Below are 23310 nucleotides of genomic sequence, written 5' to 3'. Positions count from 1 at the left end.
ATCCACTAAAAATGTGAACAAGTACGGTGTACAATTAAAATAAACATTTGGACTAGAGGGAACCATACACGACTCAGATTTGGCGATTATATACAGTAAGGGGAGGCATATACGCCCTTTATTATACATAGATAACGATGCAATTATTCACGAGATACTAAAGGTCACTTTGATTTGAACTATTTATTGGAGTTATAAATAATAAATAACTGGATGAAGTTACTTATTGGGAAAATGGAGAGATTAAAGGTAGGTTAAATGAATTGTTTTTGCGATCACTACAATGTGAGGATATCGATTAACTTAAATAAGATCGAACAATAATGATTTAATTTTGCAATACAGACAGCGACATAGTTTGTGTGTGTTTGTGATCTAACGTACCAAGTGTTGCTATTTGTTAACCATCAAAATACTAGTGTTTATATTGTGATAATTCGACAGTACCATTCGACCTATGAGGACCCATGTTATACCTTGGAATTAGAAATTCCAATGAATTTTAAATTATTGAATGATTTGGATCAGTGTTTCTAATATCTGGATATTTTGTGCCTTTAAAATGACTAAAAATGTTTTAAATGCCTGGATACGACTGGATAATATTTCTTATTTAGAATTTGCTATTAAACACTCTTCTCACAAACCCTACCTGAAAATGGGTGACATGTTTAAATATGAAGGTACATTTTCAAATGCACGTCTATGCTTTTCATACATTTGCAATTTCATAATTCTGTAAGAGTTCATATTATTAAAACACAATGTTGATAATTAATCACTCATTCAATGTACAAACTAACTGTTTAAATGATGTGATAATATGTGTACTCAAGAAACCTTAATAAAGATCTTAAGTTAGGGCTACAAGCGTCGCATCTACACACGAACACAGATTACCATGCGCCTTGACGGTAATATTGTAACCGGTTTATTAGACGCATTGATTACCAAATGTAATAGTAATCTTTCATCTTTCAACGATTATCAACTTTCACTGCTTTAAGTACACAAACAATAAACTAAGATTGAATGATAATGATTAAACTTAAGCAAACGACTTAGTAATTAAAATGTGAAGTTAACCAAAGATGATGTGCTTTACGGTGGTAATAAGCGAAGTTAATTTGTGTTGTCAATCATCGTATGTCTACTGCTTTCAGTTTATAATTAAAGAATAGAATATCAAACGTATGTGAAAGAGCGTTTTCTATCAAATTAAGTTGATACAAGTTAAAAGCACGAGAGTACAGTACAATTTAGGAATTCATGAGAGAAATATCATTTTCATTTTTACAAAATTGACATTCGAAAGTCAATTAAGCAATATATTATCAAGATAGACATAATCCTTAATAAATTCAGTATATTTCTGTATGTTTCGGTGTTTATTTCGGTATGTTTCGGTATGTTTCGGAATGTTTCGGTATATTTCGGTATGTTTCAGTTTTGTAAGGCTTTTTTCTCTTTTTTTTATCATCCACAGAATCCAATGAAATTATTGTCATTTTTCATAATAGTTACTACTTACAATCAAATACACTGTCAAGGTAAGACAAACTAATAAGTGTGATATTTTTTAATCGGTTCAAAGACATTATGTTGTAAAGGGCGCTTACTAATAATTAAATATTTTTCTTTCAGACCAATTGATCACAGTTGTTATCTCCGATTATGTAACTGCCGTAGAAGGGGAAAACGCCCAACTATTCTGTAACTACACATTGGAAAATTATACAGACAATGTTGATATTATCTGGTACACTCGAATTGGGAATTTCTATTTCATTGTAGCTTCAGAACCGGACATAGACGACAACGGTTCTGGAATCATTATAGATAAAACACGTTATGACATCATAGATTCAGCAACTTTGCTTATCTACAATGTGTCCAGATATGATGCTGGACAATACAAATGTCAAGTCAAGAGTTCCATAAATAGTATTGAGGATAATAAAACCACAAATTTTACTGTTATTCGTAAGTATTGGCATAAAATTACTATTTTGGAGTACATTGTGCCTGATTTGATACTAAAATTACACTTTAAATCATTCAATAGGATCTACAAAATATCATTTTTAATGTAACAACGTCAAAGATTACAGTATTCAATTTTTTATTTTTTTTGTGTGTTTGAGGTAATTTATTCACAAACAAGATTTCATTCAAATCAAGTCATAACTTACATGTTTGAAACAAGAACTGACGTATGATTGATAGCTATTATAACATTATTTCAACATAATCTACAAAATATCATTTTTAATGTGACGTCAATTACAGTAAGGGCCTATTCTTGCTATAATGTGTTTTCGACAACAAATCATGAATGTTGAATGTGTGTAGATCTGGCAAAAGTTTCGATAAATATAGTATGATTGTAAATGTTCATCTGGTTTGTAATTAACAATATGGCAAGAAGGTATTTACCATATATTTTCGTATTTTACACAATTGGTTTGATATAAAGAATTGTATACACAAACTATTGTGTATGCTTGTAAGTATTAATTATTATACCAACAATCCTTATATAGCCTGCACTTACACACATTAACTGGTTTACATTCTTTCTTTCAGATTTTGCTTTACCTGTAACTATGGAAATAAACCCAAACAGAGTTGAAATTGGAAAAACTACTAAATTTTCCTGTTTCGTACAATCAAGCTATCCCAAAGCTAATTTTACTGTTTGGAAAGGTTCTCGAGAAATGATTCCGGACCAAAACAGATACTACGATGCTTATAATGGTATGTGGATTACTAATGCGGAGAAGGAAGATACAGGAGATTACCGTTGTTTGGCCGATAATGGAATTGAGCAACATTTCTCCGATTCCTATAATTTAACGGTGATTTGTGAGTATCAAATAAAAGATATACTTGATAAAATCACCTGCAATCCCTTTTTTCTGTTATCTTGTTACGTATATGTTTTGAAATTAAATTTAAAAAAAAAATTATTTTGTAAACAATTTTTTTATATTGTTTTTGCAATACTACTTATTATTATTTTTAATATACTGTATAATGATATAATGCTTGTATGTACTTTGTCACTTGCAACATGACGTACGTCTACAAATTTCAAACTATCGTCTTGACGGGTATATTCTTACAGACCATTATGCCTATATTGATTTTCAGGAAAATATATAGGCCTATTGGTTACAGTACGTTTATTAAAATCTCGAGTTATCTTTATCTTAAATACGGGCCGGTATATTAAATAGCACGCCCTCTGTCGATCTGTCAAAGTATATTTGTCATTTTCTAAAAACTTAACTTTTCTGATTTTGCCTCCAGTTGCTCCTAAGATTTACCCATTAAAACCAGTCATTGTCTATCCCTATGAAACGTATCTCCTTGAATTCGAATTTGACGCTGAACCATCCGGAACGTACCAGTGGTTAGATAGCGATGGTGACGTCATCGAAGGCGAGACAAATCCATATTTGGAACTGTTTTTCCACAAATCAGACACGGGACTTTTGACAAACTACACATTTGTTGTGAACAATTCTCTTGGAAGGAATAGAGAGACGGTAGAAGTCTATGTAGATAGTGAGTTTAAAAACAATAATGTATAATAATGATAATAATACTATTTTTCATGTATACTATTATGATGGCCTTCATTCTTATACCAACCAAACTTATATGAGACAATTTATATTATTATCTTTTTTACAGTACTAACATCAGCATTAACAATGGGTGAGGTGTTTATCATTGTTATTTGTTCGTGCATCGCTACAGCATTATGTGTGATTCTAGTCATGTATTACTTAAGTAAGTGTGTGACAAAATATTTTGGTATAATATCTAATACCATGGCTAAATACCAAGTCACACAGTAGCTCACATCGAATGATGTATTGATAATATCTAATACCATGGCTAAATACTAAGTCATACAGTAGCTCACATCGAATGATGTTTTTATAATTGTGTAACGTAGGCCTATAATAGGCCTCGTACCATGAAAACGAGATACATACAATTAATATTATTGATTATGACATGTATATTTTGAGACCTATAAAATGTCTTAGTTTTATTGTCAATTACCAAACTTCTTGTCATAATCATCTCGCCCACTCATGAGCAAAATGTTAATAATTCGTATTTTAATTATTTGATATTATTTGTTTGCAGATAAACGCCGACATCGAACCAAAAGGTACATTTTTATATATGTTTATTGTTCCATTTGTAGTTTTCAATATTTTATGTTAAGAAATGATAATATATATTAAACTAGTTTGACACAAAGTGTGATGTGCCCAAATATGGTAGTGATATTCCCAAATAATGATAGTGACATGTCCATACATGGGCACTTCACATTCTGTTGTCACATAACATGTATTTTTGTATTTAGAATAGTAATGCTATTTTCAATCTATTCGATCGAACTGAATTACTAAGTTTACTATACTCTATTACAAACTCAGTCCAAATACATTTTAAATAACTGATATATTTTCTTCCAGTAACAAACCCTTACCACCAAGGCAGGAGGTAGGTATAATTTCTATTTTTAAAAATTACTGTAATTTACAAAATAATTATTAGCTAAAAACGTAGCCTGATCAATTTTTTTTAATCTACGTTTATAAAGAATGATCAATACAGATGACATCAATTACATGAAAGCATCTAATACTTCAGCGATTTCAATAAAGTACTTTTTCAATGTTTGTTTGTTTGTTCATTTTTATACTGGGTGACCTCTTCAGTCAAAGACTGATCTCCCAGAGGACCCAGTTGGTGATCAGTGGCTGTGATGTACTAATACACCGGGGTAACCCCCTACTCGTCTCGAAAGATGTACTAGGTTCTTTAAAGTGCACACGAGCTAGTTGTGTACACTGGACCTACGGTTTATAGTCCTTATCCGAGAAGACTCGTTCTACCACCAGAACCATGGAGTGAGTGAGCCTCGAACCCTTGCCGATGTTATGGCTACGTAATTACGGTTGTCTTAACCGCTCGGCCACTCACTCACTCAATACTAGCCCGACTCTATCCCTCCTAAACAACATACGCCTCAGCCTATTATGATGCAAACTTTATACATTTTTTTCTTATTTTATATCGACTAGACACTTATTTCAATCATGAGCATGAGAAACAGATCAGCAAAAACGGATTCCTGGGAAATAGCTCGAAACAAATTGGTGTTAAAAGATGTTTTAGGAGAAGGATTTTTTGGAAAGGTGATACGAGCTGAGTTTTACCGCAAGGGTAAAAAGAGTAAAACTACGGTTGCTGTCAAAACCATCAAAAGTAAAAACAAATAACCAATTATAAAACTTGTCCACATGTTTATACTAATAAGTTTAAATAAGCACAATTTTGAAATCTAAGATGGCAGCCAAAATAGGGTCTAATTGCAATGAATTCTAATAGTTCCAAGTAGGCCTATTCCAAATTTTCTCCACTCGATTTGAACAATAAAATCTCACCGAATTACATTAGACTTCCCCACTAGTACCTTTAACCCTATCAATATAACAGTTGTTTATTTTAAATAAAACTAAGGTAAGGAATCTGGCATATTGACATAATTTCATTTCTATCAATTCTCTTTTTAGAAAATTGCAATAACTCAGAAAAGTTCAGATTCCAAGATGAATTAAGTTTGATGAAAACATTTAGCAAACATCCTAACATTATAGAACTAATTGGCTGTTGTACAATGGAAGGTAATAATATATTTTAGCTTCGTAAAAACATTATTGCAGAATTGTTAAGTTAAAGTTATCAATATGACAAATGCAAAAGTAAGGCACTTTCAACCCAACATTTGAAATAAAATTTCCATTAACTAAAGATATCTTAATTAGATTGCGTTGCGCCCAAGTTAGAAACAAATCTCTATTTTTCTTTTAGATCCACTATACATTGTTCTGGAATATGCAGCTTATGGAAATCTACGAGACTACTTATTCAAATCTCGCAAATCCAAAAATATTTTATCAGTACCAAAAGTTCATCAAGAATATGATGATGACGCCGCCTATGAAGTTGTCAATATCGCGCCTGTCGCCCTCACTCAGCCAAACGCTGATGATTTGACGTCATTTGCTTGGCAGATTTCTAGGGCTATGTCATACCTGGCGTCCATACAGGTAAATGTTACGTATAATGAATAAAACAGATGTGGGATCCAGGGAATGGTAAAGGTAAAAGCCCTTTAAAAAAATGTTCTTCGAATCTCAGTTTTGCTTATAGTATAACTTCTTATAGCTTGAAGCCTATTTTGTAGAAAAATATATTCGCAAGAATAAATTCCTGAGTTCTGATTTGTTGGAAATGTTATCGCATCCCAAGTAGATAAACATATTTATATGTACAGTGTCACTAGTCAGGGCGCATTCGAATTTCACTAATAAATGTCTAACTACATAGATCATTACACTTAATAAATATGTCTATATTTAAATTATAAGGTGACCGATTTCAAAAAAAGTTAATTACATCAATTAATTTCCTAGTGTATCCATCGTGATTTGGCAGCAAGGAACGTGCTGCTTACTTACGATAAACGATGCAAACTATCTGACTTTGGAATGGCGTATACTAAGGAACAAAGTGGACTTTACGAGGACCTCAACCAGGTACATTAATTATATACCTATCAACCTTTGCAAATTTCACGGTCAAATAGGAAGAGGATCGTTTATAGTGTTATGATCTCATATTTATCTACCTATTCTAAATCGGGTTCTAAATACATATCTATATAACAGTTAGATGGAAAATGGCAAAAGCAGCACTGTGATCAATATAGATTACCTGATAACACTCCTAGAAAGTAGGAAGCCTTCTGCTATTTTCCTCTGACTGATAACATAACATGAACTATGCAGGGACTTGTACAATGACTAAATTTATTTTACATCTCCCTGATGTGATTGATTTTTTTTTTGTAGCCTCAACTACCCATTCGTTGGATGGCACCTGAAGCTGTCCTAGACAACGCATACTCCACGAGTTCTGACGTATGGTCCTTTGGTGTTACAATGTGGGAGATTATCACTTTAGGTAAAGAGAGAAGTGGAGGAGAAGAAGAAGATGATAATGATGATGATAATGATGATGATGATAATGATGACAAGGATGATGATGATGATGATTATGATTATGATTATGATGATGATAATGATGATAATGATGATAATGATGATGATGATAATGATGACAAGGATGATGATGATGATGATTATGATGATGATGATGATGATAATGATGGCGATGATGATAATGATGATGATTACAGGCCTATGTTGATCAGATAATTATATAGTTACAATAATGATATGACTTGTTTACAGGAGGCCACCCGTATCCAGGTATATCAACAGGTGATCTTATCGTAAAGATAAAAGAAGGATATCGGATGCCTAAACCTGATCATTGCGAACAATCAATGTAAGAAATCAAATAATAATATACTTATTACTAATCTAGACAATGTGATTATGGATTATGAAACGCCACAGAACACGTATAATAAACTTCGCCACACATTATATCTTGCAATGTGATTATGGATTATTAAACGCCACAGAACACGTAATAAACTTCGCCACACATTATACCTTGCAATGTTATTAATGTATCAGAAAAATATGTTTTTGTTTAGATATGAACTTATGATATGGTGTTGGAGTCTTGACCCAGAAGATAGGCCATCGTTTGACCAGTTGTCAGGGCAGTTAGACACTTTATTATCCGAAGACAAGGTAACGTTTTAGTTTTTTTAACGCGATCTCTTTTCAGACTTCGATAGGCCTACACCCAGAGAAAAAATATAAATGACTTTATTTGGCCTAAAACTAAATACAATCATAATCCTATATTGACTGAACGTTCAAGGAAGGAATCTTTCAACAATGTTGATTTGATTTATTTGGGTATTTTTTATAGGATTATATTGATTTTACACACTTTCGGGAAAGCATTTATGAAAACATTCAGTGCAACCAAAAAATGATGCCAACGATATACGATAACCGCCACGAAGACGAGTGCGAGGGTTGTAATGAAGACAAAAACACACAGGGACATCGGCCTGGTATGCACGATAGCTACCACGAGGACGAGTGCGAGGGTTGTAATGGAGACCAAAACACACAGGGACATCGGCCTGGTATGCACGATAACTACCACGAAGACGAGTGCGAGGGTTGTAATGGAGACCAAAACACACAGGGACATCGGCCTGGTATGCACGATAGCTACAACGAAGACGAGTACGAGGGTTGTAATGGAGACCAAAACACACAGGGACATCGGCCTTATGTACATGATAACTATCACAATGACGAGTGCGAAGAAGAGAAAGAAGATCACAATTTGAGTACTGATGAAAGTAGCCACCGCGAGAATAATGAAAGGAAACCCACGAATAATGAAGATGAAAAACAAAAAGATGATGAAAACGACTGTACGGATGACAACAAAAACCAACATGTGTATGGAAATAACGGCTTCCACAAAGACGACGATGAGGGAGATGATGAATCTCACATGAACGAAATCAGAAACCCATTATATGATAACAGTGTTAATAAAACCAACACGTCATTTTAATTAGCAAGCTATACAAGGTTAAATAAGTCAATGTAATGAGTTGAAAGAGCCTACGGTGTTATGATATTTGGTCAGAACATTGAACAGTAAACATGATCGACTCAAGACGGGACTGGAGACAACTACTAGTAGGGGCCTGATATAAAGTGGTACCTAAAATGTTTAAAGGTGGTTTTTTGTTGGCTGGCTTTGGGCCTGTTATAAAATAGGCGAGGACCGATTACTTTACTGTAATCAATACTAAAAGCTTTTTTATACGTTTAATGTTATTACTGGGAATGACTGCCAATCTATATATATATCAATAGTGAAATAATGTACGCTGTAGATTGTAATATGATTTATAGAACGAATATATTTTGTAGCTACTCTGAACCAGGGTAAATGATGTAAATATTAGTTAATGACTATCAACATATATCACACTCACATATTGAAATAAAGTTATGAATATTAAAACGAATGGTATTTAAATTCAACGAAACTTCAAACCAAAAAAAACGTTCGCGTAAAGCGTACAGATGCACAAAAATTAAAAATAAAGATTCATCAAAATGTAAATTAGGAACTTTGTATGATGATCTAAATTAAGTCGTGATTAGCGTACCATACAGTCGCAAGTGAAAAACGATTTATGAGCAGTTGAGTGGCACGCCATACCTATGTATGTTATCACACGGTCTAGTTACCTTGGGAGTAGAGTATTAGGTGCGGAGTAGTCAGAACTTAAAATCCATTCAACCGAAATTAAGCAAGCTAACAACATCAACAAGATCCAAGGTGAGTTTTAAAAAGTATTTTTTAAAGTATATTAGTCGCGCAGCAGATAAGTTTAAAAAGAGTCAGTAATAAATAAGTTTATGTATTGGTTTAATGGAGAATTTTAGGAGCAAAATAAGAAGAATACTCCCTCATACGATTACTATCAAATTATGTTTATGTGGTGTGGAACGAAGGTAAAACAATCAGTAGTAATCTATGTATAAGACGTATAATAATTGCTTATAGTATGCCTGTATATCAATGTACGTAATAATTACAGCAACAAAAGACAATTGCTAAGTATTATCGTCTTTAAAATGAATAGACCAAACGACTAAACTTAATTTGTTAGAAAAGGGCCGCTAATTCCTATTTTTTATGACACTTTTTAACACAGACAGAAACTATATATATAGAAAAATTGGCAATTGATAATATATAGTTTTTATAGGCTTACATTTCTGTTTGTCTCTTTCATTGACATTGTGAATGTTGTTGATGAATTTCTTGGCTCCTAACACATGATGACAACACGATGTACGTCATTTGACGAGTAGGCCTAAAAATAAAACTTTATTTTGTTGGCAATACAAAATATTTTATCTTCTTGAATTGAACGTTTGATCTTTAGATTTCTAACATGTTTCTTTAAATCCCTAAAAAGGGAATTGTTGAAAACAAAATGAAACAAAAAGATATTATATTTTTCAAAATATTTATGAAATTGAAAGGAATTTGATAACTGGATTTTTGTAAATGCATTGAATAATTGAAATAGACACTAACAGAATGGTGTAGAATGGAATAGTTGTTGAGACCAGTAAATCTAGTTAATGATTACACAGGATTAGCGTAACATTCCAGTATTTCTATTGGCTAGAAGAGAATACCATCTGGACCTCATTGCTTGGTTAGTAATAAAAAAAGCCGCCATACAAGTGACCTTTAAATACGTTTTAAATTAGTCCAACCCATTTCATTGTTTCTCATAAGTTAAATAAAGATGATACAAAAGAGTTCTACCAAATTCATCTCTCGACGAAAAAATAAACATCCATCACGAACTCATATATCATGGACTATGCATTACTGCTAGAAAACGAAATAAAACATTCACAATATTCCCTCTACTACAGTACCAGCTTTCAGCGTTTCCAATAAATTTAAGCTTAATTCTACAACCTAAGAGTAGAACATTGATTGCGACTAAACCTAATCCTACACAACATTCTAAAATTCTCTTTTTGACCGGAAAACAAACCAACTCAAGACAAAAACCATGGAAACGTATATGGTAACCAAATATATCAATGTCAATTCTGTAAAACAAAATATACCAACAGCACCAGACAGAACAATTGATAGATTGAACATGTTAATCTAAGTACGAGGATTTAATGACTTAAGTATTAAATAAGTAGATAGATAAGATAAGGGTCCCACTGTGCATGTAACGATATACCTTTGTTTCTTAGTTTGATTAGTAGGAATTCTAATCTCCAGTTACACACGTACACACTTACACAATCATGTATGGTTGTACTAAAGCTTGGTTTCCAGCGGCGCAGCGCGAGAGAGTGTGCGTTGCGCGTGCTATACGTCCTTGCGTTGTATGCTAGTGGGAACCAAGCCTTATACCAAAGTATACACTCCCAGGAAATTATAGGCCTACTTGCTTCTTTTACTTCTACTACTATGTTTTGTATTCATCCATAAATAATGAATGCTCACTGTTTACATTTTACGTACGCACTAAATTTACGATTGTGATAATTTGATATGGCATAATTGTAAGAAAAGTTATTAAACATAATTCTCTCTATATGATAAAGAATTTAGAGAAAACGTGTGAAGAAAAGTTCGATAAACCTATAAGAAACGAAATGTTTCTAGTTCTAAGGACACATTTAATGAACTAAAGTCATAATATCACTGATACGTTTTCAATCAAAACCAATGAAAACTAATGTGCATGAGAATCACAAACCGGACGGATGGACCGTTAGCGGTATTATTTCTACCTCCACATAGTTTGGGAACATTTAGTTTCAAGCACAGAACATGATTGTCTGATGCTTGTTTGTTTTTAATTTGCGAAACTACTGTACAAACATTTTGACAATGCTTAAATGTAATTCATAAAAATTGAAGGATTAACCAGATTCCAGATGTTGAACTAAAACAAATACGTTTTCTCTTTATCTCTAATTTTAAATACAACTATATTAGGCCAATTTTACAGTTATTATTTATTTTAAATGTTACTTAACACTTAGTCTTTCTTAAAACCATGTCTTCACATCATTTTTTATCTCAAATACTGGGGACCATGTGGTAGAAGTTCGAACTCATGAAATAGGGCATGTTCCGGTGTGATTTTAACACCGATTTTTTTACCTAAAATGTGTTTGTACGGTACACCCCTTTGACACAAGCCACACGCATTGAGTGTTTCCAGTCAACCCTAATGCACACACTCACCGACCAGGCGTGTTTACATAAATAATTGTATTAAATTGACTGAAAAGAAACAATTGTTACAGGAATCTAAACCTATTAATTCTGCATATTTATAACTATACCATACAATGAAAGACAACTTAAAGAATGAAACTTACTTTTGGTGGTAAATATCTCGCTATTGATAATGGAAACCAATATAACTGTCTATTATATAAAATTACTGCTGGAAAAGTACTGTACGGTAGGCAACAGTGCAATACTGTGGCATTCTATAATCTGCTAAAATTATTATACTGCTTAGTGTAGGCCTAACTAGCTATTATTATTATTGAACCATTGAGGCCCAGATCAACTCATGCAGCACTACTCAATAGGTTGAAACACATCTTGTTGAGGGTTGTAATTGTTGGCGGAGGTGAGATAAGGTGATAAACCTGGATAGTGGCGAGGTATCAAATAGTGGTCAGCCTTCTAGTCTAAATTCCCACCCTTCATTCTAGTCTATACGCGGTACGTACAATCCACTCTTCTTGGAATTATTGGCACCCTTCTATAACTGTACCATTGACATTTTAGAGCGCCTGTAATAATATACATCGCCAAAGCGATGAAGTATCATCTCTTTAATATAATAAAATAAAACTTTAATCTAATTTTGTTGAAATATACAGTGGTGGTTCCCTTGTCAATTAATAATAAAAACACAACAAGAGTTTTGGAAGCTGTCATATCGCAATGTTTATTATTGTAACGTAAAAGTGCCCTTCATGATCGTGAAGATCGTTACAAAAATTGGTGATCCGTAATAAAGATTGGATTTATCACTCCCTTGATCATTTAAGTATGCTGTAAGGAGTGACGTATGGGCTCTAGAGTCTAGACTCACGTATCAAGGTCAACTTTTATAAGAGATGAATGTTCTATTTTTGCTCCTTCCAAATTGAAGTAAAACTTTAATGTACAACATTGCATGCACATAAATGTAACATATTAAACTAATGATGGCTGATAATGATCATAATGATCACGTAGTGATAGTACTACCATTGATAAGACAGCATGATGAAGTATTATATTATGTGTAGCTCAAAGAATAATGTTGTGTTTTATCATTAAACTACGATAATTACTATGAACAACAGTACATACAGGGATGACGATAATGTACAGATCTATACTCTGTACTTATTTTTACTCACATATCTTCCATATAAATTATATAACAAGGCCATATACATGGCGGCTGCAGTCACTTGCTCAAGTTAGTGTTTACCGACCGACAAAGTGATCTGTAGAGTCGCGTTGCACGCCACTAAAAGACATGATAAGTGTAGCAAGACATTATTTTGCTGATGATGATGATTTTAGATCATCACCTTCCATGATACAGCCACCACATGTTGATGTCATATAAATAAATTACTGTATATGCTGCATTACCAAATATTCCTAATAATACTTATAAATAGATAGTATTGTATGTGGAGATACAGCACTGGGAATCTGGTGGATACGATACTGTACAAAGTACCTATTTCTACTCATACATATTTCAATATACAACAAAACATCATGTACATAATGTAAACAAATTGATTGATACGTGTAGCTAGATATTATTTTAGATCATCAGCTCTAAGGCCATGATCATAGAAGCACGGCAGATTATTATCGTTTACTTTCGTTATATACGAGTGAGTTTTGACAAAACTACTGGGTCAGTGTAGCGTGATGTACAATTGTTACTTGTATTGTTGAAGACAACGAGGAAGGATTTTCATTCTAAATCATAAATATTGTATTTTCCGCTCTTTCATTACAGGTATTCAGTAGAGACCGCACTGGGTTCGAGCGTCGTGCACCACTAAACTATATAGGGCGTCCATTCGAAGAGTACAGTGCTGAGTGCAACCAGAGAAATATCTAACGTAAAAAGGAAATAATCATGAAGGATTTAACTAGTGGATTTAGATTGTACTGGCTTGGACTATGCTATCTGTTTGTAATTGATGGTAAGTTTGTTTCACAATCTTTTTTATATTGTATTGTTGTCAAGTTTGTTTTATCAGAACCTACACATATATGGAGGGTGTACCCCTTCAACATCAAGAGACACATCCAGGCCGCTTATCTTGTTTTAATTTTCTTTAATTTTTGATTTTCTGTTTTCAATTTTCCCATTATATATGCAGATTTGAATAAGGCAATTCTAAGATATTCTGAAATATACTATAAAATCAGTAAACAAATAAAGATTCCAAAAACAAAGATGTGTCATGTAATTAATATTAATTAAATATTGAATAAAACATTAGATTAACTAAGCAGAAATAACCGTTTCTAAAGCAATTATGTTGGTTTTTCTTGTAGTTTGTCATTTATACACAATAATCATGAAAAAAAAAGTAATGGAGATAACCTTCATATACTTTTAAGTTGATTGTCATACTATTATTACGATTAAAGTGTTTATACGAAAAGTATACACGTTTGTTATTTTAAGCCACTTTTATTTCTGTCTAATGGTGTAGTACGGTACATGTATTATAACAACAGCGATCTTGAACCTCTTCAAATCAATCGTTAAATACATCAACATTGAAATCTAAACTTTTGGTTCGAAGAATTAGCGCAGGTTTCAATATTCCTCCATAGTTTCTTAACATGTACTGCAGTACCATCTCATCAAATTAAAGGCTTATCAATAAACATTTACTCTCAGCCACCACCCATGGAACCCACCCATGAATAATTGCTATGAGTATTAGATTAGATTTTCAGTAACTTTTTCTCTACTATTATAATGTTGTAATTTATTCACTTAGTACCACAAACCAAAGACAATTTTACAATGTGTCTTAATTTACCGGTGTCAAGATATTTAAACATTGGCACTCAACACCCTTACCATGCATATAGGCTATTATTCATGGGCAATTTGGCAATGTTCACAGCATTTGACTTTCGATAAGTGCGTCTATGTCGGGTTGATGCACATAATTGCGCCCACGCATCGGTCGCATATCGCAAACATAAACAGTAATGGTGAGATAAAGTAACTTTATTTTTTTTTTTGTCTTATGTAGGATCGACCAACTTTTATTTCTTCATCAATAAAAAACTTTAGTTTATATATAAGATGTAGTATATCATAAAGACTATAATATCTCTATGGGTATATATATCCCCCTATACAATGTCAAAGGTCGGGCCAAAAGCATTACAAACCATGTCTTTTAAAAAGTGTGCGTGTTGAGAAACGCAAGACACCTGTTCGAATATACACACGTACTTGTGTGTCCTCCCTACATACGTCACGTGTTATAATAACGTAATTCTGTGTTTATTGCTTTAGTTCAGAACCTCATTCCATAACTTTTTAACACATTTCAAGAAGATTTATTACTTTACAGTACGTCTGTACAGGGAATAATTTCGCCAGTGTAGCATAGCAAAAAGCTATACAAAACAAACTTTTTGCTACACATTTCTACAATTGTGTAGCAAAAAATACAATACAAAACTATGTTTCTTGACTAAAAAATCAGTTTGATTAGCAATTTTGCTAAACAAAATATTCAAATGAAATTTTTCCCTGCTGTATATATTCATTCATTTTTGCGTGATATAGGCCTATCTGTATTTCACTTGACTAGATTCGTTTAACCCGGGTATTATAAATGCCAGTCCTGTAGCTATACTATACTGTATACAAATATATGTTGCATAATAGAAGTGTTTCTGGTTAAAACTATGGACAGACGTGCCTGAAATAGTAGTAAACTATACATTATAGACCCAGCTTAGATAATCTACTCCACAAGATTCTCGGTGAAACATATGGAACGCCGTTTACGCAAAATTTTGATGATATGAATTTTATGACGCGATATGTGAATGAAATGCATCGATATGAATTGAATGGCGCGATATATGAATGAAATGTTTTGAATTGAATGCTTTGAATTGAATGTTTTGAATGAAATGTTTTGAATGAAATGTTTTGAATTGAATGTTTTGAATAAAATGTTTTGAATGAAATGTTTTGAACGAAATGTTTTGAATGAAATGTTTTGAATGAAATGTTTTGAATGAAATGTTTTGAATGAAATGTTTTGAATGAAATGTTTGAATTGAATTGAAAAGTCAAACTATTGGCGGCGTATGTCATTCCTGCTCGCGATTTTGTTTTAACCTCTTAGGCCTAAGCCTGGGTACCCTCATCTCCTTTCCACGCTGTCATCAATATGGATCCTTTACAGAGAATCCTAACAGACCTGAAACATTGGAATACATATTTCCGAACTCAGGTCTGTTAGGATTCTCTGTAAAGGCAGCGTGGAGATGAGGCTACCCACGCTTAGGCCTAAGAGGTTGAGAAAAAAATCGCGAGCGGGAATGACATACGCCACCAATAGTTTGACTTTTCAATTCAATTCAAACATTTCATTCAAAACATTTCATTTAAAACATTTAATTCAAAACATTTCATTCAAAACATTTCATTCAAAACATTGCAATCAAAACAATTTATTCAAAACATTTCATTCAAAACAGTTCATTCAAAACATTCAATTCAAAGCATTCAATTCAAAACATTTCATTCATATATCGCGCCATTCAATTCATATCGATGCATTTCATTCACATATCGCGTCATAAAATTCATATCATTGAAATGTTGCGTAAACGGCGTTCCATAGAAACACTTTGCAGTTTGTATTACCAAATATTCCAATGAATGGAGTAATATAGAGTAGCGAGAATCACGTTCACTTCTGTCTATTTAATACAATGGTATATAATACTATAGCAACTTTACAAACTAAAACGTCTAAAGCTCTGTCTACACAACAAAATGTGAGTGCCCATATATGGACATAATTATGTCATATCACCACACTTGGGCATACCACTACCATATTTGGGCACATCAAATTGTAGTGTAGACAGAGGTATATTAACTTTACAACTACAGTATTACTAGCTAAAACGTCTAACAATAAATTCGGATAGATGTTTCTATTGGCAAGGGTATTGTGGTGCCTTTTATCTGGATGTCTGTCGACAAGGTATAAACAATTATTACTACTGTATAACAACCATTTTTCTTTTTGTAATAAAACATTATAAAAATAGGTCGAGTGTAACTTTAGAGTGACATTAACACGACCTCCTTACTAAAATAGCAGATTAAAAGTCTGCTAGCGTTATTCATAAATCAACGCAAGCACGATTGTTACAAAGGATGTGAACAGTTCAAGAACGTAACTATTATTATATTTAAAAAGCTGGATTTAGTTGTTCATCTGCCCTATTCAATTTAGATAATTTTTAAGTATTTTAACTTTAACAAAATGGGTTGTAACTTCGGTTTTATAAACCGTCTAGCCGACTATATTGTCAATGGATACCTTTGACAAAAAAAGTGCATGTCATATCTACGGTAAACATTCCAAAATAAAAAAAAAATCAAATGAACTCAGGTATTTGTTCGATACCTATATACATGGGTAAGTTACGTGATTTGTTTGTGATGTGTAGGCTTAAGTCTTAGGCCTACCTACATTTATTCTATTCTATTCGAGGATCACAGGTATATTAAAAGTCGTACAGATACAGAGACTTATTTGCACTACACTGAGGAAATTAAGGGCAAAGAAAACGTAAACTATTTGAGTTAATAGACGTTTTATGATTTAAAAAAAAAAAAATCAATAATTCAATTGTTTTTTTTCTATAGTGGTTGTTGGTACGTCAGTAAATGTTGGTCAAAGTACAGAATCAATGGAAGGGAGTACAGTAGTTCTACGATGTACATTTAGCAAGAAAATTGCCAGTGTAAACGCAGAACCAATCGTACATTGGAGTCTACTAGATAAGTACGACAACCCACAACCAATTCTTACCAGGACCGAGGGAACCACTCATAGGGAGGACGGCTACCCACGTCACAGCGTGTCAGGAGAAGCAGACTTGCAGATACAAAATGTACAAAAGGAAGACAATGGAAAATACAGGTGTCGGGTTCAAATCATTGGGGATACACCAAATGAAGACTTTGGTGATATCAGTCTTAAAGTTTATTGTAAGTTTTGTTATATTATATTCAAATCATGGGGAGGTTGAAGAAAACAATATGGTGGACTAGACAGATTTAATAAACACAAACAAAATCAAGAATATTAGTTCACTGTGTCTTTCGTACTAGTAGTACTACAAGGCTCAAAGTATTAAGTCAGAAAAAAGTAATTGTTTTTCTTCTTTGACTTAGGGTTAAGTGAAGCTGTATCAAATGTGCCATCGCATGGCATTGTTGTTGGAGGTAACGCCACGATGACCTGTAGGGCAACTGGTGACAACATGCCGTCGGTTTATTGGAAGAAAGACAACATAGAACTTCCTTTAACCTCTAGAAGTCACATGATTCGAAGTGACCATACACTCATAATATACAGCGTATCACGTGCTGATGACGGAATGTACGTGTGTGGCGCGCGCAACAACGTCAGGGAAGAAACAAGTCCTCCAAAACGACTAGAAGTATACTGTAAGTATTTTAAATAAAATAAAAACTTTGACAAGTAATAATAAAAAAATAACTAATAAACATACAACAATACTAACTGAAGGGTTGGAATCAGAATCTTGAACTTACACATTTGAATTAACATAATCTGAAATTTAGCACATTCAGTAAAAACCTGTTAATTCTGGCATGGAACAAGTTTAACAGTGTGCTAACTCTTTAATACAATCAATCAATCAATCAATCAATCAATCAATACAATCAATCAATCAATGTTTCAATTGTTCTCTTGATGAGGAGGGAAGGGCAATGTATCTAAAATAGAAAATTGATAGTAAGCTTATGTAGGCATATTATTTAATAAAGCTGGTATGATGGCCTTTTGTGTTTTTGGAAATGAAATATAAAACTTATAAAAAAATAACTGTATTACCATATTATACACTCTTCTTACAGTTTCACCAGTTATCAATGACATAAGTGTCACCAAGACAGTAATCAACCAGAACGTTACCGTTACGTTTGAGGTGGAATCAAACCCACCAGCAAGCCTGATGTGGACAAAAGATGGACATGTAGTGGAAGGAATGACCACGTCTTCCTTTACCTTCTACGTTCCTGAGGAAGAAGTTGGCAAGTCGTACGAACTGACACTGACTGCTACGAATCCAGTCGGCCACATGCAGAAAATGACTAGTGTAATCATTGGAGGTAGGAGGAGGCCAATATTTATTCAATTCGGCCTTTACTGCGAATTAATGTCTACTTTCCACATTCCTCTGAATTCTTACTGACGTAAAAATATGTGGTAAAAAATACCACATATATAAACTGAAAGGTTCAAAACAAGTTCCTGAAAAAATGCAAACTTGAAAAAAAAGAGTGTGTAGAAATTAAGATCTATCAAAGTAAGACCTAAGATATCTCACTTTTCTAGATCTTAGAAATATCATACGTCTTAATTATCTAGCCAAATACATAAAGTTGGGAATTCAAAATCAATATTAACATAGAGGAATTTTTCCATGCTTGTATTATTACTATTTTTCTCTACTTGTAACTTTTTTTTCTAGAAATCTTGTTTAATATGTACAGTTGATTAGCTAAATTTGTAAAATATTTTGTTGTTGCTTTCTCTAGACTCCTGTGGATATGCCACCGTGAGTGACATGAAGACAGGTCGTACTATTGAGGGTGAATCGGTTTCACTAAAAGAAGGAAAATCAATGACGTTAGTCTGCAGTGTAAACGAGTGCGAATCAGCAGATACATATTCGTACGAGTGGTACAAAAATGGAGTTAAATTGTCATCGTCTGCGAACATAGAGATAATTGATGCGAGCCTAATGGATGATAATATGAAATATACTTGTCGAGTGCGAGGCGGAATTCCGTTCCCAAGTTCCGCGAGTTTCCGTATTCACATAAAAGGTAACGGCATAGTAGTAACAATTGGTACGAAACATAAATGTTATTATAACTCTATATTATAGTCTTACCTTTGCTGGAAAAGTGGCATAACAAATCTTTTATTATTTAGTTTCCATTGCAGTATTACAGTGCAGTTAATTATTAGAACTGATTGAAATCCCATGAAGGAGTCTAACTTCGACGCGCGCGTTCAAATGTATTGTATGTACAGTGTGTATTGTTGTTGTGTAATTGTCGGTAGAGTAAGAAGACAAATGAGTTTAACATGTGAAAACATATTTATTGTGATTATTCATTTATGTTTTGTTTAGTACCACTACTGGAGCCAATGACCATCATCATTATCTCAGCGTGTACGACTGGTTTCATCTTTCTTATCGTTCTAATCATTTTCTGTCTTTTATTTTGTAAAAGGCGGTCTCGAATGCCAAAAGGATGTAAGTATGCATATCAATTTATATATGAATTAAACTGTCTGTCAAGAACGTGTATTACCTTAATTCCCTTTGTACGTGCAAAATACCGTAGGAAATATTCGTAAAAGGTTTTCGACTTCGTCACGGTAATTTTACCAAAATGTATTCTTTTGTGTAGATATTATAGTGTTTTAAATTAATATATTGTGTTTGTTGTATCAATCCTGTAATTATTATGGATGACTTTATTTTATTATGGATTATCTTGTTTCTTTTTCAGATAAATACGATGATTCTACGTAAGTTTATTTATTTGTTATAATACAGGTATTTGACATTATCATCAATTCATTTAATCCTAGTTAAACGCCACTACTAAACCTTTACTTTAGAAATATCAGTAAAGTATACCAGAATCGTCAGATCTCAGATTCCATAAATACTAAACTTTTACCGAATAATGTCACTTTGTTTCAATGTCAAATGAAGAGTTTTTCGAAAGATTGGTACTTCTGTCAGTTTCCTGTAAATTTGCCCTTTTTTGATTTAGTTTTCACGCGTAGTTTCGTATAAACCTACTATACATTATGACGTCAGCATCATTATTATTTGATCCAAATTTTATACTCTAATATTAAGATATTTTCATTAATTCGTTATTAGCATGAAGTCCGGATTTTCGTACAATGAAATTGAGTTTGTTGGTCTAAAAGAAAAAGACGATTCATCGGACACAACGTCTGGGGTAAGCAAACTACTTTTTACGTCTGGTACAAGCAAACTACTTTCTATGACTTTGTGTAGTTAACAATTAATGACAATAGAGGGATTAGTTAAGTGGGACGTTACTTAATCTAAGAATGGTATTTCTATTGATATTTATGAATCATTTTCTGATGAGAGGCCCTTCAGTTTACGAGTTCTAAAACATTACACTAAATTGGTTTTTTCTATGAATAATTTTCTTAAATATAGTTAATCAAACAGTTCATATTTAAGATGTTAATTGGTTCTCTATTTTATAAATTTCCATATAAAACGACCATTGAAAACAGTTTAGCGTAGTTTAACGAACTTTTTTCTTAAATAATTAACATTATTTAACACTTTTTTTGTAGATTGGCCCAGATATTTTGGAACAGTCAAGATTGTCAAACAAAAAAGCATACAAAAGCAAAGCAGTGCATTTGTAAAACACAATTTAACATTAATTTAGTATTAATGATGTTAATGATATCTCTAGTGTTAATGATGTAATTATATGACGTCACAATTTGATGTAACAATTCATCAACATAAACATGAGAACATAATCACCTCTTGCCATCAATGAACAGTATCCTGCAGTAATACTGTATTTGTGTACAATTTTATGGTTCAGGTCATTCGAAAGACGCCAATAACCTATGCAAATGAGGTACCTGCAGCAGTTCATGTAGCTAAGTAGACATCACTTTATGTCCTAGTACTTAATTAAGGTGAAACTACTGTACAAGTGTAAATGTTATGTTTATTTACAATTCTTATTAATAAAATGTATAATTATGATACGATGTATTGGATACTGGATGAATTTTACAATAATAGATGTACATCCTATTGGTGCTACGTTCTTTCTACGTTGTAATAAGTGGTGAACGTAAATAATGACGATTCACACAATATTGTACGCGTATGTACGCGTCAAGCGTGCACGAACGCTTAGCGCACATGAACACTGCTCCAGTGTGTACTAACCGTAACAGCAGCACCTATTATTATAGACTATGCATTGTATTAGATATATTTAAAATATAAGCAAAAATACAATACAAGAAGTACAAAGCACACAATTCAAACGATTGAAGGGGGACGATTGAAGGGGGACGATTGAAGGGGGACGATCTTGCGGATGAGTTAAAAGTAACAAAATAGAACTACCAATATTATGTTCAAAGTCAATGCAACAACAGTACAGTACTGTATATAAACATGAGTTTATGACTAGGTAAAGCTCCGTCTACACTATCAAACTAGTTTGACAAAATATGGTATAGCAGTATGACATCGTGTCCATTCATGGGCACATCACTTTTTTTGATAGTGTAGACAGAGCTTTATATGCAAAATAGACATTATGTACAGAAAAGAAAGGAAGATAGTATGTAGTAAACCATAATGCAAACGTTGTACCTATATGTGTGTAGTTTAAATGTACAGTAATAATGATTCACAAACATTACACTTTTTTTTAATAAATTCTATTTTTATGTTTCCATTGATTATGAATATGATACTTGCATTTCTTTAAATATTTGTTAGCGTGTTATAACGTGACAGGACATGACTTGGCTTGACCGACCGACCGACATGGCATGAATTGACAGTACATGACTTGATCGACCGACATGACCGACTGTCCGACTGTTTTAACTTTAGATTCATAAAATCAAAACACTTTCAGTAGACAAATTCAATAACAAATAAACCTTTATAAATTCTTTTCAATCATAAATATACAGACTTTAGAACAAATATATACACAAATTTCGAATACGAAAAAATGAATGGAAAGATTTTCCATCATTAAATGTTGGTATTTTAAACTTTTGAATATTCATTTTACTTTCAAGATACAAACTATGAAATATTATGTAACATTGTTACCAGTGGACGGCATAACATTTGGAATGTATCGGTGAGATTTAAGTACACTTACTTAAAAGCAATGTGGTATTGTTATATAACAAACAAAAACACATGTTATAAAGATTTTCTAGTATTAACATCCCAAAAATATTATGCAACAATAACATTGTTACCAGTGGACGGCATTACTTATGGAATGTATCGGTGAGATTTAAGTATGCTTACTTAAAAGTGATGTGATATACAACTAACTGGAATATGTATAATAAAAATATTTTCTATCCTAAAAATATTTTGTAACATTAACTACGTTACCAGTGGACGGCATTACATTGGAATGTTTCGGTGTTGTAAAGATACCATATTTACATTCTAAACATCAACTACAAATTAAAATCTGTATATTATATATATTTTTATATTAACAATTAACTATTTTGTCGATATTATGAATTCCAATTTGGATATCTT

At 32.8% G+C, this 23310-nt stretch overlaps 3 protein-coding genes across 3 annotated transcripts in view; 2 read left to right on the top strand and 1 right to left on the bottom strand.

Annotated features, from left to right (window-relative positions):
- LOC140057019 (dynein axonemal assembly factor 8-like) overlaps window positions 1-23310 on the bottom strand; it is a 45726-nt gene that overhangs the window by 6920 nt on the left and 15496 nt on the right. The gene's annotated exons all lie outside the window — the stretch shown is intronic.
- LOC140057316 (uncharacterized) lies at window positions 6952-8881 on the top strand. The gene is made up of 4 exons (XM_072102923.1): window positions 6952-7059; window positions 7350-7446; window positions 7661-7760; window positions 7945-8881. The coding sequence occupies exons 1-4, from the start codon at window positions 6969-6971 to the stop codon at window positions 8608-8610; spliced, it is 954 nt and encodes a 317-aa protein (XP_071959024.1). The 5' UTR covers window positions 6952-6968; the 3' UTR covers window positions 8611-8881.
- LOC140056167 (cell adhesion molecule CEACAM2-like) lies at window positions 9312-22472 on the top strand. The gene is made up of 10 exons (XM_072101455.1): window positions 9312-9390; window positions 13658-13847; window positions 17579-17923; window positions 18110-18385; window positions 18821-19075; window positions 19505-19795; window positions 20107-20232; window positions 20492-20510; window positions 20875-20956; window positions 21330-22472. Exons 2-10 carry the CDS (start codon window positions 13781-13783, stop codon window positions 21402-21404), a joined length of 1536 nt encoding a protein of 511 aa, XP_071957556.1. The 5' UTR covers window positions 9312-9390; window positions 13658-13780; the 3' UTR covers window positions 21405-22472.

Source organism: Antedon mediterranea, chromosome 8, assembly GCF_964355755.1.
Source record: "Antedon mediterranea chromosome 8, ecAntMedi1.1, whole genome shotgun sequence".
NCBI classification, from domain to species: Eukaryota; Metazoa; Echinodermata; class Crinoidea; order Comatulida; family Antedonidae; genus Antedon; species Antedon mediterranea.
This window is presented reverse-complemented; position numbering and strand designations above follow the sequence as displayed.

Coding starts and splice junctions, on each gene's coding strand:
- LOC140056167 (XM_072101455.1), top strand. CDS start 13,781: ATGAAGGATTTAACTAGTGGATTTAGATTGTACTGGCTTGGACTATGC. Junction 17,924..18,109: donor TATCAGTCTTAAAGTTTATT/GTAAGTTTTGTT, acceptor TCTTTGACTTAG/GGTTAAGTGAAGCTGTATCA. Junction 19,076..19,504: donor GACTAGTGTAATCATTGGAG/GTAGGAGGAGGC, acceptor TGCTTTCTCTAG/ACTCCTGTGGATATGCCACC.
- LOC140057316 (XM_072102923.1), top strand. CDS start 6,969: ATGGCACCTGAAGCTGTCCTAGACAACGCATACTCCACGAGTTCTGAC. Junction 7,447..7,660: donor GATCATTGCGAACAATCAAT/GTAAGAAATCAA, acceptor GTTTTTGTTTAG/ATATGAACTTATGATATGGT. Junction 7,761..7,944: donor CTTTATTATCCGAAGACAAG/GTAACGTTTTAG, acceptor TATTTTTTATAG/GATTATATTGATTTTACACA.